At 51.8% G+C, this 13,726-nt stretch overlaps 2 protein-coding genes across 3 annotated transcripts in view; both read left to right on the top strand.

The window, feature by feature from the left end:
- The first annotated feature begins 5,905 nt into the window (after positions 1 to 5,905).
- DDX52 (DExD-box helicase 52) lies at positions 5,906 to 11,862 on the top strand. Its single transcript, XM_030962644.1, has 15 exons — positions 5,906 to 6,013; positions 6,150 to 6,366; positions 6,670 to 6,800; positions 6,999 to 7,184; positions 7,417 to 7,560; positions 8,331 to 8,442; positions 8,676 to 8,748; positions 8,823 to 9,026; positions 9,393 to 9,483; positions 9,664 to 9,786; positions 10,012 to 10,162; positions 10,394 to 10,469; positions 10,643 to 10,714; positions 10,831 to 10,923; positions 11,194 to 11,862. Exons 1-15 carry the CDS (start codon positions 5,927 to 5,929, stop codon positions 11,279 to 11,281), a joined length of 1,848 nt encoding a protein of 615 aa, XP_030818504.1. The 5' UTR covers positions 5,906 to 5,926; the 3' UTR covers positions 11,282 to 11,862.
- A 1,078-nt stretch (positions 11,863 to 12,940) lies between these two features.
- The window catches only part of SYNRG (synergin gamma), a 35,636-nt gene continuing 34,850 nt past the window's right edge, over positions 12,941 to 13,726 (top strand). For both annotated transcript variants that reach the window (XM_030962573.1, XM_030962572.1), the window contains exon 1: positions 12,941 to 13,011. In XM_030962573.1, coding sequence (XP_030818433.1) covers positions 12,941 to 13,011 — 71 coding nt within the window. The remainder of the gene's footprint in view (positions 13,012 to 13,726) is intronic.

The raw sequence follows: 13,726 nt of genomic DNA, 5'->3' as shown, positions 1-13,726 counted from the left end.
TGTGAACGCTCCAGCTGCTGCCCTGTCTCAGCTGGCACCAGCTCCTGCATGGAAAGCTCTGCAGAAACATCTGCAGCTTGTGAATGACCCCAGCTCTGTGGGGAGGGCATGTCCAGCCCCTCAGGCCCTGGAGGAGTTTGGGTGCCCAAGTCCAACCTCCCAAAGCCAAGGAAGGTGTGAAAGGCATCATCTGCCCTCTGTGAGACACGAGCTCCTCTGTGCCTGCTCCCCTCTGTAAATGGATCTAGTGCTCCCCAGTTGTGCTGATTCTTCACGAACTTTGTGGCATGTGCCAGCTGCTGAGAGGGATTTCGAGAGGTGGACATCAGCAGAGGTGCCCATGGACAGATAGCCATGCTAAGGAGAGCACTGGCTGCTCTCTTTGGGCTGACAAAGGCTCTTTGACTCACAGTGGGACCCTCACCCTGGCTGGGACTGACAGGAGCTGCCCACTGGTGAATGTCATCAGGAATTTGGAGACCAATACTCAGAATTACATTTAATTTAATGTATACCATAATTAAACACCATTTTTTCTGAGCCTTTGCTGCTGTGTGGTCTGTGAACTCCACAGTGACCGTGTGTGGTGGTTTGGCAGAGGTGGGGCTGAGGGGACACGGGCTGGTGGCACGTCCCTGCTGCTGTCCCTTGCAATGACCATCTCATTTACACCTGCCTGCATGTCCAGGGTCTCCTGTGCACCCCCAGGTGTTAGCCAGGAGGCTTTTGGAGGTGGGGAGAGCCACCCTCACCCCCCTAATGATGCTGCCCTTGTCCCAGCAGTGCTCCCTCATTCCCGGCTGGCTTTAGCAGCCCAGTGCTAAGCAAACCAGTTAGGAAATTAGGAGGGGAGTGCCAAAGCCAAGCCCTGCGTGCTAGGGATGCTGAGCCCCAGGGGGAGGTGGCAGGGTGTGCTCCAGGGGCTGGAGAGCTTCTGGAGAGCCTTGCTTGTGAAGAGCTAACAGAGCTGAGTGACTCTGAGCACAGCAGTGGGAAAGGGTGGGACCTTCGTGGGGTTAATGGCCATGTGAAGTAATGTGGGGCTTTCCTGGCTGGTGCAAATCCAGGCTGAAGTGGCCCTGCAGAGGGAGGAATGGACAATCCAGGTGGGAGAGGGAGGCACCGGACCTGCTGCAGCTGAGCTGATGCAGTGCCTTTTGGGGCTTGATTTCTGCACCAGCTGTAGGAGAGTCACAGGCTGAAAGGATGGAGCTTGGGGTGTGGAAAACCCTTTGGGAAATAATCCAGGGTCAGTGCTGCTCTGCAGAGAAGGTAAGTGAAAACCTCGGGAAAAGGAGGCTTTGAGAATTGACCCCTCCAGAGAGGGATGTGGTGAAGGAAGAGAGGACAGAGCCAAAAAAACAAGGGGGGAAAAGGGCAGAGGATACAAACAAATGAAGGCACAGATGGAGCAGGTGGCTCCCACGGAGCACGGTGTGATGAAGCAGACAGGATAAAGTCTGTAATGTGAGCAGAACAAATGATTAATAACAGATCATTTCCCCAGAGGTGTGGGTTTCTGGAGCTGCTGAACAGTGACTCTCTGCTGTCCCTTCTCACCCCTGGGCAGCAGCCCTGGGAAGGGGGAATCAGGGCAGGTTGCTAAGGGCGCTGTGGGTGCTGCACATTCCTGCGTGGGGAGAAACTTCCTCTGGTTTTGAGTTAAAAATCAGCCTGAGGAAACCTTTCTGGGTGGTAAATACCACACAGAACTCTTGAGAGCAGCCTCTGCAGCAGCTGGGCTGGGGCTGGGGCTGTCCCTGGAGCTCACCTTGCCCGGAGAAGCCCTGGGTGGGGTGCCCTGGCTGCCTCATTAAATTGCTGGAAAATGCCATGTCATGTCAAATGAAGCTCCTGGAGGATGCCTTTTTCCTCCAGTTGCTGTCAGGCACGTGGTGTTTGTGTCTGATGCAGCTGTTACGGGGCAAAGACACCAGCAGAGCCGTGACAAAGTTCATTTATGACCAAAACAATTTTACAGGGCCGGGTGATTATTTTACAGTTCAAAGCTGCTTACAAGGGAATTCCTTGCACGTGAGGATGCACGGGCTGTCACGAGGCTTTAGCATTTTCATCTCTGCGGGAGGAACGGGGCCAGGGAAACCTGTCCAGGCCTGAGTTCTGGGGGCCTGGTGCCTGTCCCTGTCCCCAGGGCTGTGGCTGCAGCCCGGTGCTGTGCCCACCTTGGTGCCAGGGCGGTACTGGGGCTGTGAGCAGCTGGAGCTGGCTGGGCTCACACGGGCCAGCAGCAGACGCTGCATTGCTCAGGGGGTCCCAGGTCACCCCTCTGGTGCTCTGCTGGCCAGGACGGCAGTGGGTCGGCCCTGGGGACACCGGAACGCTGGCACCTCAGCCGTTTCAGGGGCTGTGAACGCTCTCTCGGTGTCCCGGGGTGCGGGCACACAGAGGAAGGTGCGGCTGCACAAGAGCGCGGCTCACACACACACACACACACACACACACACACACACACAACCCGCGGCCGCTCCGGACCCGTTCTGCCAGTCCGGCCAGTGCCCGGTGCCCGGCTCTGCGGGAGTGCCCGCGGGAAGGGCAGCGCCAGCGGGGCCATGCCAGGCTGTGCTAGGGCCAGGCCGTGCCAGGCTGGACTGCAGGATCGGGTGTGCCGCTGTGGGGGCCGGGCTGTGCCAGGCTGTACTGTGCGGGGCCGTGCAGGATCGGGCTGTGCCAGGCTGTGCGGGGCCGGGCTGTGCCAGGCTGGACTGTGCGGGGCCGGGCCGTGCCGTACAGGGCTGGGCCGTGCCAGGCTGTGCCCGGGCAGGACCCGCAGCCTGAGCGCTCCCTGTGCCAGGCGCTGATCCCACCGCCCATCGCTGCCCTGCGGTGTCCGTGATGTGCCCGCAGCAGAGCTGCACCAGCCCGTGACCAGGTGTGATGGGGCACAGGGGTGAGCCAGGACGAGCAGCAGAGCACCTCTGGGACAGTTTGCTGTCCTGAACCAGCAGCAGCCAGGGACCGGTGAATCCTGCAGCATCCTTTCCCCTTCTGCAGCCCCGAGCAGAACCGGAGTGCTGGGGGAGCCACCAGCACCCGCAGGGAGAGGTCTCTGAGCCCCTGGACTTTATTTCTCTGACCCAGAGAGGAAATTTAAAAGTCTAAAAACTCAAATCTGCCCTAGGGTTGTCCTATCCCAGTGTAGGCATAGTGCAGAGCCATGGAAAACCAAAGCCTCAGGCATTTTATGTTGTCTTCTAATTCTAGGAGCTTTGATTTTACTTTTCTACTCAGCAAAACTAATTCTCTTCTCTGTAATTAATATGCTGCTCAAATGGATTCTTAATTACAGATAAATCACAAATCTACACACTCAACTGTTTTGCTTTTCAAGTAATAAAACAGATCATTTGTCTTCCTCAGATGAACAGAGCCCAACCAGCACACCATTTCCCCCTTTATGAAGAATTCATTTGCCTTAGAAAGGAAGTCTTTAAAAAAACATTGCAAGGATTTCTTGAATAGGGGATCAAAGCTCCCACACTGCTGGAAACCATTTTTCGCTAAACAAGATGTGAGTAAAGGGGGAAAAAGTAAAAGTTTTTTGGTAGTGGTTGGGATTACAACACCCTTGGGAGGGACGGGGACGTGGGGTCAAGAAGTGGTGACCAGGTTAGCAACACAGGGAACAGAAGGGCAGCACAAAGGAACAGAAAGTGGAAATGGACAGCTGAATGAGGACGCATGTTTCTGTGCTGCAAGAGAATGGATGCTACATCAATTCATACTGAGAGCTGAGGGCCGGGGGCCTGTTAATGGATCGGGGCACACAGCAGGGGCCAGAGGTCAGCAGTGTGCTCAGCCGGGCTAATTGACTCTCGTGGGCATGTGGGGAGGGTGATGGAGCACGGGGCACGCTGTCCTGTGCCCCTGCCTCACACCTGTGGGACAGACGGACACACACCTGTCTGGGTCTGTGACTGTCCACCACAAAGCACAAGGACCCGTGTCTGCGTGCTCTGTCCAGGGTCACTTGTGTATGACAGGGAAAAGGCACACCAGCAGCTGGAGCCTCATCATTTCGTGTTGCTCTTCTCTGGCACTGTTGGAATATTATTTTTACCTCTTTTTACAAGGCCAACAGATGCTGGATTTCTGCAGGAGCCCATGGCTGCAGGGGCTCGGACGTGGCTGTGCATGTGGCGGGATAAATGCACTCACCTGGGCTGCTTTGCCATCTGATGGGATTTTATTTGAGCTCCGTGCCTGGGGCACAGTGGCACAGCTCACCCGATCTGCTCTGCACCATGATGGGATCTGCCCTCACCTATCTGCTAAACACACCCAGGGATGGTGACTCCACCACCTCCCCGGTTCCTGGGAATTCCCACAAATTCACAGAATTCTCAGAAACACAGAATCCCCACGTTGGGAGAGACCTCAAAGCTCATCGAGTCCAACCCAGCCCCAGCACCTCAACTAAACCCTGGCACCCAGTGCCACATCCAGGCTTTGTTAAACACACCCAGGGATGGCGACTCCACCACCTCCCCAGGCAGAACATTCCAGAACTTTATCACCCTTTCTGTAAAACCCTTCTTCCTAAACAGAACAGGAAGAGGCTCCCCAGGGAATGGCTGCCAGAGCTCCAGGAGCTTTGGGACAACGCTCCCAGGGATGCACAGGGTGGGACTGTTGGGGTGGCTGGATGGTCCCTGTGGGTCCCAGCTCAGGATGTTCCACGGTCTCTCACTCCTGGCATGGGGCTCTCTGCCCTGGAAAGCTCCTCACCCTCACACAGAGGGATTTCCCAGCTGACCCATGGAGAGAATATTCCATTTCCTCACTCTTGGATCTGCCAGCAGCATCCCTTGGTGAGTGATGGATACTGGAGATGATTTATGGTTCTTTGTTACACAAATGCCTCCACATTCTTTGCCATCCTCTCGCAGCAACCAGCAGAGAGCAGGAGCCTGGGCCTGGGAACTGCACCCAGGATGCAGAGCTGGCTCTTTATTCACTGGAAATGCGCTGCTGGGGACACAAGAAAGGGAAATGTCACCGCTGTGCTGCTCTGCACCCTGGCCCCCGGCTCTGCTTCCACCCGTGTGCCGGGAAGTTAAAGGTCTGGCAAAGAAAAAGTGCTATAAATCAGGCAGAGAAGGGCGGAGGGGAGGATCAGGTTTACCCAATTTTTCATCTCAAGGTTTGTTATTAAAGTAGTGAATATTACAGGAGGAAGAGCCATGGCCTATATGTCTTAGAGCTCTTGGATTTCAGCAACATAAACCTTTAGCCCTTGAGACTTTTATTACATTAAATAATTTCTGTTGCTGCTAATTAAATTTCTGTTTATTTTCCTTCATGAATAACCAGGGAAAAAAATCTGTATTCTTTGATCTGATAGAGAGTACTAGACTTACCTGCATTATTGGACCTCACAACTTATCATAATGAATAAATACATTAATGAAATAAATTCTGATCTTAATCTGGGCAAACTTTCTTGAATGCCCCGAGGAGCTCAGCCAGTTGCCAGGTTGCTCCTGCCACGGCCTCAAGCATTTCTTTCCTCGGGCACCTTGCGAGGCAGGATTGTATGGGTATAAATCAAAGATTAGCAAAGTGCTTGTGCACGGCGCAGCACCCGCACCCTCCTCTGCTCCCTGCCAGGCTCCAGGCCGAGCCGGACGGGGCCACACGGAGGCATCGCCAGGGCACAGGGGAAGGAATTCTCCCGCTCCAGCCCCGTGCTGTCGCGACAGCGTTCCCATCTGCGCACAGGGGAAGGAACCTTTCTCTCCAGCCCCGTGCTGTCGCGATAGCCGTTCCCATGTCGCCGCGGCCTAGCGAAGCCGGCGCCGTTGCCATGGTAACGGGCCGCCATGCCGCCCGCGGGCCGTTGCCATGGTAGCGGCCGGAAGTGCTCCCGCTTCCGGCGGCGCGCGGGGGCTGCCGGGAGCGGGGCAGCATGGAGACCCACGAGCTGTTCCGCCGCCTGGGAGCCGGCGCTCGCTTTGACGTGCGGCGCTTCGGGCTCGACGCGCAGCGCTTTGGGGTGCGGGGGCACCGAGGGGAGCGCTCGGGGAGCGGCCCGTGCGCGGTTCAGGCCCCGGAGCCCTGTCCCCACCGGGCGCGGTGCTGAGGAGCGGGGCCCGGCCATGGCGTCTCACCCTTCTCCTGCTCTCCCGCAGGTGGTTAAAGGGAACCGCGGCAGCGTCTCACTGGAGAGCCTCGACTTCTTCGGGAACAAGGAGGGAGCCCCTCAGGGAGCTGCCGGGGAGGGCAGGGGGCTCGCAGGGGCTGAAGAGGAGGTGAAGCAGCAGAAAGATGGAGCAGAGAAAAACGATGGAAAGAGGAAAAGAACGGCAGAAAGCGGTGAAGGGAAAAGAAAAAAGAAAAAGGCACGAGGTATCTGTACACACACACGCATGTATACCTGACAGAACCATCTGGGAATCCCAGAATGGGTTGGGTTGGAAGGGACCTTAAAGCCCATCCAGTTCTGGGTTCCTTGGCTGGCCTGGCTCAGAGCTGATCTCATAACTGGGCCAGGATTCAGTGCTGAGAGCTGGGGATGTGGTTGCCATCCTTCTGGAGTCTGCATTAGCTTTATTGAGAATGAGAGAAAAAAGCTTCTGAGATTTCTTTGTCTCCAAATCATGCCTGTCTGTATTTTACTAAAGGAAATTTCAATTTGTTTGCAACTTCCAGGAGCAGTATCAATGCCCGAGCTGTCAGAAAACAATGGAATAAAGTGGATGTCCTCTCTGGAAGCAAAATTTGAAGATGCAAAAGACAAAAAACCTACTGCAGAGAAGCTTGAACGCTTGAGGAGAGAAAAGGTGGGACCAGGGAATTGTGGTACAACAAGAGGTGCCTGGTGTTCTGTGGGTGTTTGATCCAAAACTGGGGTTTATTTATGGTGATTCCTCATTGGAGTAGGGTGAAGGAGTGTGGGGGAAGGAGCCAGGAGAGGAATCCATGCATGGTGAGTTTTGTGGTGTGAATTAAAAGGAAGGAGTTTGTCTTTTGCCTCGCAGGTCAATCGCTTCAGGCACCAGCACAGGATCAGCATCCAGGGAACAGATCTCCCTGACCCCATTGCCACCTTTGAGCAGCTTCAGGAGGAGTACAAAGTGCACCCTAAAATCCTGGAGAACATCCAGGCTGCAGGCTTCCATGTCCCAACAGCCATCCAGATGCAGGCAATTCCTGTCATGCTGCACGTGAGTTCTCTGGGGCTTCAGGGATCCCACAGAACCTGGGGCTGGGGCTGCCTTGTGGCACTGTCACAGCTGGATCAGCTTCATCCAAACTGAGAGCTTGGCTTTTTCACTTTTCCTCATCTGTGCTTTGCCTGAGGTATTTTGGGTCAGTTTGCAGCATTGATATTTGTGGGAATGGAATTTTTATTCTTTTTTTCCTTGCTGAAATATAAGTTTGGTTTTTTTCTTACAGGGCCGGGAGCTTCTGGCTTCAGCTCCTACAGGGTCTGGGAAAACACTGGCATTTTGTATCCCTCTCTTAACACATCTGAAACAACCCAGGAACAAAGGATTCAGGGCTCTGATCATATCACCCACCCGAGAACTTGCCAGCCAGGTGTGTGCTGAGGGAACCTCACCCTGATGGGCTGCAGTGTTGTCACTCTGCATCAGCAAAACAGCAGCTCAGTAAATATTTTTTTCCTTTATTGCCCTCACATATCAGAGAAAGCTAATTTAGATGTTTCTTTCAAGTCTTTTGACTTCTGTGGAGTAGGTACATATCTATTATCTGAGCCTAATCTCAATGATTAGATTAGGGGCTCAAGATTCTTTGATCATATTTTAAACTGCCCAATGCTCAGGTGCTCTTAAAACCTCCTTTCCTACTTGAGATTGCTATGAGAGATTTATCTGTTTGTCCCAAACTTGGAATTTCAAGGGGTAACTTTATAACAAAGCTGTGTTGATAAATGAAATAAAAATGCCACCTTTGGGCAGTTTTTATTCATGGGAAAGAGGGAGCCACATGTGGTAGTGATGTGAATAATGTGTGTTAAAGAGCTGCATCTTATTTTGCTAAGGAAGTCAGAGAGATTTCTCTTAACTCTGAAATCAGGGTGAGGTTTGAAGCTCTACCTTCAGGATTATGTTGTTCAGAGCAGCTGGGGCTGCCCCTGGATCCCTGGCAGTGCCCAAGGCCAGGCTGGGCAGGACTTGGAGCACCTGGGACAGTGGGAGGTGTCCCTGCCATGGCAGGGGGAACTGGATGGGCTTTAATGTTCCTTCCAACCCAAAGCATTCCATGACTCCACGATGGCCAGCAGTTTTGTGGTTAGAAAAGCTCATCAGCTCAATTTGGGAACCCAATCTCTGCTGCCTTTGCAGACCCACCGGGAGCTGGTGAAGCTGGCAGAGGGCACAGGCTTCAGAATCCACATGATCCACAAGGCAGCTGAGGCAGCCAAGAAGTTTGGGCCCAAGTCTTCCAAGAAATTTGGTAACTGTTCTAACGGCTGAACTGCTTCTAAAAATTAAAAATGTCACTGACCTTTGTCTTTGGGCTGTGTGGTTTTAAAGAGGTGGTTAAAAAGTGGCAGGGAAGAAATGGGAAGTGAGAGGACATGGACTCTGCTAAAGTGTACCTCTGGCACATTGGGTTGGAACTGGTGCTCTGTTTGTTGGGTTTATTTTGTGTCGTCTTTTGACATTTTGCTTCCTTTCTTTTAATAGATATACTGGTTACTACTCCCAACAGACTCATTTATCTGCTGAAGGAAGATCCTCCAGCAATAGACTTGAGCAGGTAGGAGAGTCTGTTTGCAGTGTGCTTTGCCACTCAGGAATGGCTCTCCTGAAAACCAAACCTCTTGTTCCTAGCGTGGAGTGGCTGGTGGTGGATGAGTCAGACAAGCTGTTTGAGGATGGCAAGTCAGGATTCAGGGAGCAGCTGGGCACAATCTTCCTGGCATGCACCTCCCACCTGGCCAGGAGGGCCCTGTTCAGCGCTACCTTTGCCCATGATGTGGAGGAGTGGTGTAAGCTCAACCTGGACAACCTTGTGCTGGTGTCTGTTGGGGCAAGGTAGGTGTTGTCTGCTTCTTTTTTTAAAAAAATTAATGGGAAATTGTTTTCTCTGCATCATCAGCCTGCTTGGTTTTGTGGCTGCTCTTAGTCAGCACTGCAGGTTGTTTGTCTCCAGAGAAAATTGTGTAGGCATGTAGATATTTCTCTTGTGTTGAATAAAGTGTTCTTTTCCTTTGCCAATCACTTTATCATCAAATAAACATCAATCTTAGGAGCATGCACTGCTTTTGTTGTGCAGTATTTCTCATCCACCAAGTTATATTTTTATGGGGGTTATAGATACTACATATATTTATTAATATATAAGTTTTTGTTAATGTATATAAAAATACTGAAGTGTTTCTGTTGTATTTCTGGTTTCAGAAACTCTGCAGCAGAGACAGTAGAACAAGAGCTGCTGTTTGTTGGATCTGAGACAGGAAAACTAACAGCAATGAGAGAGCTTGTTAAAAAGGTATTTTGGAGAGACTGAGCCTGTTCCTGTTCAGCTGAGCTATGGTCTGTCAGAGACTCCCAATTTCCCAGGTCAAACTCTTCTCTGTGACATGTGTTAAACCATTGCCCAAATCTGCTGTGTCTCAGTTTCTGCAAGGAAAGGGACTTTGGAACCTGAGATGAACTTACTCTTTTGCAGGGTTTTGCTCCTCCAGTCCTTGTTTTTGTACAGTCCATTGAGAGGGCTAAAGAGCTTTTCCATGAGCTTATTTATGAAGGCATCAATGTGGATGTCATCCATGCAGACAAGACTCAGCAACAGGTAGGACGATTTTATTTCTTTTCAAGAAATGCTTTAGAAAGAAAAGTAAAAGCAGGAGTGTTGGAATGTAACTCCAGGTAACTGTGGCAGCAAATTCCTGCAGGTTTTTGTTCAGAGGTTTAGTTTTATTCCTTAACATCATGACAACTTTAGGGAAACAAGTTCACCTTTTTTCTCAATTGCTATTGGAACTGTTTCCAAATATCTTTTCTGTTCTTTTCCTAGAGAGACAAAGTAGTGCAGAGTTTCAGAGCTGGGAAGATCTGGGTGCTCATCTGCTCTGCCTTACTGGCTCGAGGGATGGACTTCAAAGGTGTGAACATGGTCATCAATTATGATTTGCCAACGAGTGCAGTGGAATACATCCACAGGATAGGTGAGGCACAAATCACCTCCTTTTCCTCATTTCTGAGGTCTTTAATGTAGATGCTCTTGTTTTTGTCAGCACTCTGTGAACCTTATTTAGATTTTTCAGACACAGCTGTGCTTTCATTCACTGGGAGCAATGTTTGAGGGTTGGGTGCCTGGTATATCCTTGGTCTGTGAGGAGGAATAAAGGGAGATGTCTGAATTAAAATCTCTACTCTGCAAAATGTGTGCTTGGCAGGTCGTACTGGAAGAGCAGGACACAGAGGAAAGGCAGTCACTTTCTTTACAGAAGATGATAAACCTTTATTACGGAGGTAATGTGTCCGGATTAATAATGTCTTTATTTCTTGCTTTGTAAAAAAATCACCACAAAAGAAAAGACCAACAGCAAACCAGCCAGTTTATTTGGTTTGCTGTTTTCCACAAGAAAAATATTTATCACTTGTCCAAGCACTGGAGTTGATCTATTCCCTCCTGTCTTTTCCAGTATTGCCAACGTTATCCAGCGAGCTGGCTGTCCTGTGCCAGAATACATAAAACATCTGCCCAAACTGCAGAGGTATGTTCATTTCAGCAGTTAACTAGTCTTTTAATCAGTGCTTTTTAATAACTTAGGAAGCTTCTACAACTGAAACCCTAGTAATTTCACCTTTCTTCACTAAATGTTGTTCTCAGCAAACAAAAGAAGAAATTCATTAAGAAACCTTTGACAAGAGAATCCATTTGTACCACCCCAAAGTGCTTCTTGAAAAAAGACAAAAAAAAAAAGTAAGTAGCTTTTGCTGAAGAGGAGGTAAGAGTTGCTTTTTATCAAGAAACAGCCCAGAAAATTTAAGCAAAGAAATAGATAACTTGTTTGGATGAACCACCCAGTCATAATGATTTTACTGATGAAGTTTTAGTGTCAGAATCTGTCTACTGGAGCTTGGATTAATGACAACATATTCCTTGTGTGGTGCCATGTGTCAGGTGACAGCAGCCTGAGTTTAAACCACTGGTTATGTTCAGATGTCTTGATCTCCAATGTGTTTCTTGTAGGAAAACTACAAAGGAAAATACTAAGGGAGAGAAGAAAGGTAAAGAAGACAAAAATGACAGTAAATTACAGACTGTTGCAGAAAGCTGAATTCAGACTGGTGAGCTGGGGCTGACACATCTATCTGTGCTGGAACAGAAGAATGAAGATGGCAGTGATGGTGAAGGGAGAAGAACATTTCTCATGTTTCCTTTGGGGTGAGGGTGGAGATTTACATGCTAGAAAGTCTCTACTGCAATGCCAGAAGAGAATTCCTGGATGCTTCTTATAGAAGCTGGAGCATGTGCTCGTGCAGTGAATGCTGTGTATTTCTGAGAGTAGTTCAAAACCAGCATCAGCTTGTGTTACTTTCACACTGTTTTGTACTGCTCCTTGAAAATATTGTCTGTGTTCAGATCACCCCTAATACATTTTTTAGACACTTCCAGGAGATTCAGAGACAAAAACCACACAATGTTTACTATCAGGTTTGATGAATGCAGCTGTCAGAGACTTCCTGGACCCTTCAAAAATGCCAAAATAAACCCACTTGTATGTGAACGTAAAGCCTTGCTCTTCCTACTGTTTTTCTACAATAAAATTATTTTGAAATAAACTAATACATGCCATTAATTTGGTATGGTTTTATAACTGAGCCTGAACCTAGAATAAACAAGGTCATAAAATGCTAATTCAGAGACCAGTTTGTGCAGCCTCAGTGGAACAAGTCTGCAGGCAAAAAAGGCCCAGCTCTGTGCATTTTCCCTCTCTTCATCTGCCCAGCATGTTCTCAGCTCACCCTGCTTTTGTCATCAGAATTCCAGTCAGGCAGGAATGGCTTCTTTGCAACTGCAATCCTTTCAGGAAGAATTTCTGGACAGGATTGTCTTGGTTTAATCTAGTTTGGATGGGGCAGCCACAGCCCCCTGTGGCATGGCCTCAGCACCCTCACAGGGAGGAATTTATTCCCAATGTCCCATCTAACCCTCCCTCTGTCGCTGGGAATCCATTGTCCCTTGTCTTGTCACTTTCAGGCTCTTGTCCCACGTCCCCAAGTGACCCCTGGGGGAGGTGGGGCGCAAAGACAGCACTTTATTTTCCTTTTTACGGAAAAGCGGTGGTTTGGATGCTGGAAACCGGCGTTCCACAGGGGAAACTGGGGCACTCATCCCCATCCAGGCCGTTCCCGGGGATGTGGGGCTGAGGAACCGAGGGGCTGTGGGAGTGTGGAACCAAAGAACCGAGGGGCTGTGGGAGTGTGGAACCAAAGAACCGAGGGGCTGTGAAACCGATACCCCTCAGGGCTTTGGGTCTGTGGAACGGAGGAATGGAGCCGGGCTGTGAGGCTGTGGAACCGAGGGGATGTGGGCCTGTGGGACTGTGGAACCGAGGAGATGTGGGGCTGTGGAACAGAGGGGATGTAGGGCTGCGGCTCTGTGGGGCTGAGACACGGAGGAGCTGTGGGGCTGTGCATCTGTGAGGCTGTGGAACGGAAGAACCGACGGGCCGCGGCTCTGTGGAACCAAAGAACCGAGAGGCCGTGGCTCTGTGCGGCCGTGGAACGGAGGAACCGAGGGGCTGTGGCTCTGTGGGGCTGTGGCTCTGTGGAACGGAGGAACCGTGGGGCTGTGATTCTCTGGGGCTGTGGACCAGAGGAACCGAGGAGCCGTGCAACCGGGGAGCGGCGGGGCCAGGGGCGGTGCCTGCCCGGGCCGGCCCCGGAAGCCGCCGCCGCCGCTCCGCTGACAGACGGCGGGGCCGAGCGCGAAGATGGCGCTGCGGCCCGGGCCCGGCGCGGGGGGCGCCGGCGGGGCGGGCGGCGGAGCGGCCGGGGCCGCCAGGTCGGTGGTGACCGGGAGCAGCGGGCGAGGGGCTGCGGAGAGGGAGCGGACAAAGAGGGGAGGGCGATGATGGGGAATGAAGGGGACGCGGGGAGGGGCGGGCGGAGATGGGGGCGATGGGAGGGCTGGGGTGGCGGCTCGCAGTGCAGGTGGGATGGCAGGGCCCAGGTGGGCTGTGCGGGGTTTCTGGCTGGCGTCTGGGGGTCCCAGGTAGGGTCTGTAGGGTCTCAGGTGTGGTACACCCTGGGTGGGGGCAGGGTGTCGCAGGTGGGGTGCGTGGGGTCTCAGGTGAGGTTCGTGGGATCGTGGGTGGGGGTCCCAGGTGGGGTTCGTGGGTTGTCAAGTGAGCTTTGTGGGGTCTTGGGTGGGGTATGTGGGTCTCAGGTGTAGTACCTGTGATCCTGCACGGAACATCAGGGGCCCAGGCGGGATGTGGGGTCCTGGGTGGGATGGGGAGGTCCAAGGTGTGTTGTTGGGAATGCAGCCACGGTATCTCTGCATTTTGCTGAGATTTATTCACATTTTGGGGGCCTAGCTGATCTCCCCCGTGTGTCCAGGCTTGGGCAGTTGCGCCCCACTTGCTGTCAGGCTGTGCAGCTGCAATCTCAGATATTGGGGTGGGAAGGATTTGGGGGTTCTGCCAGCCCTGCTTGGTGCCGCCACAGTAAATGTTGTGTCACTGCCGGGCAGGTCTGTCTGTCTGTGTCCTCCTGGG

The sequence above is a fragment of the Camarhynchus parvulus genome, chromosome 19 (genome assembly GCF_901933205.1).
Source record: "Camarhynchus parvulus chromosome 19, STF_HiC, whole genome shotgun sequence".
NCBI lineage: Eukaryota > Metazoa > Chordata > Aves > Passeriformes > Thraupidae > Camarhynchus > Camarhynchus parvulus.
Note: the sequence above shows the minus strand (reverse complement) of the source record. Positions and strands in the feature narration are given on the sequence as shown.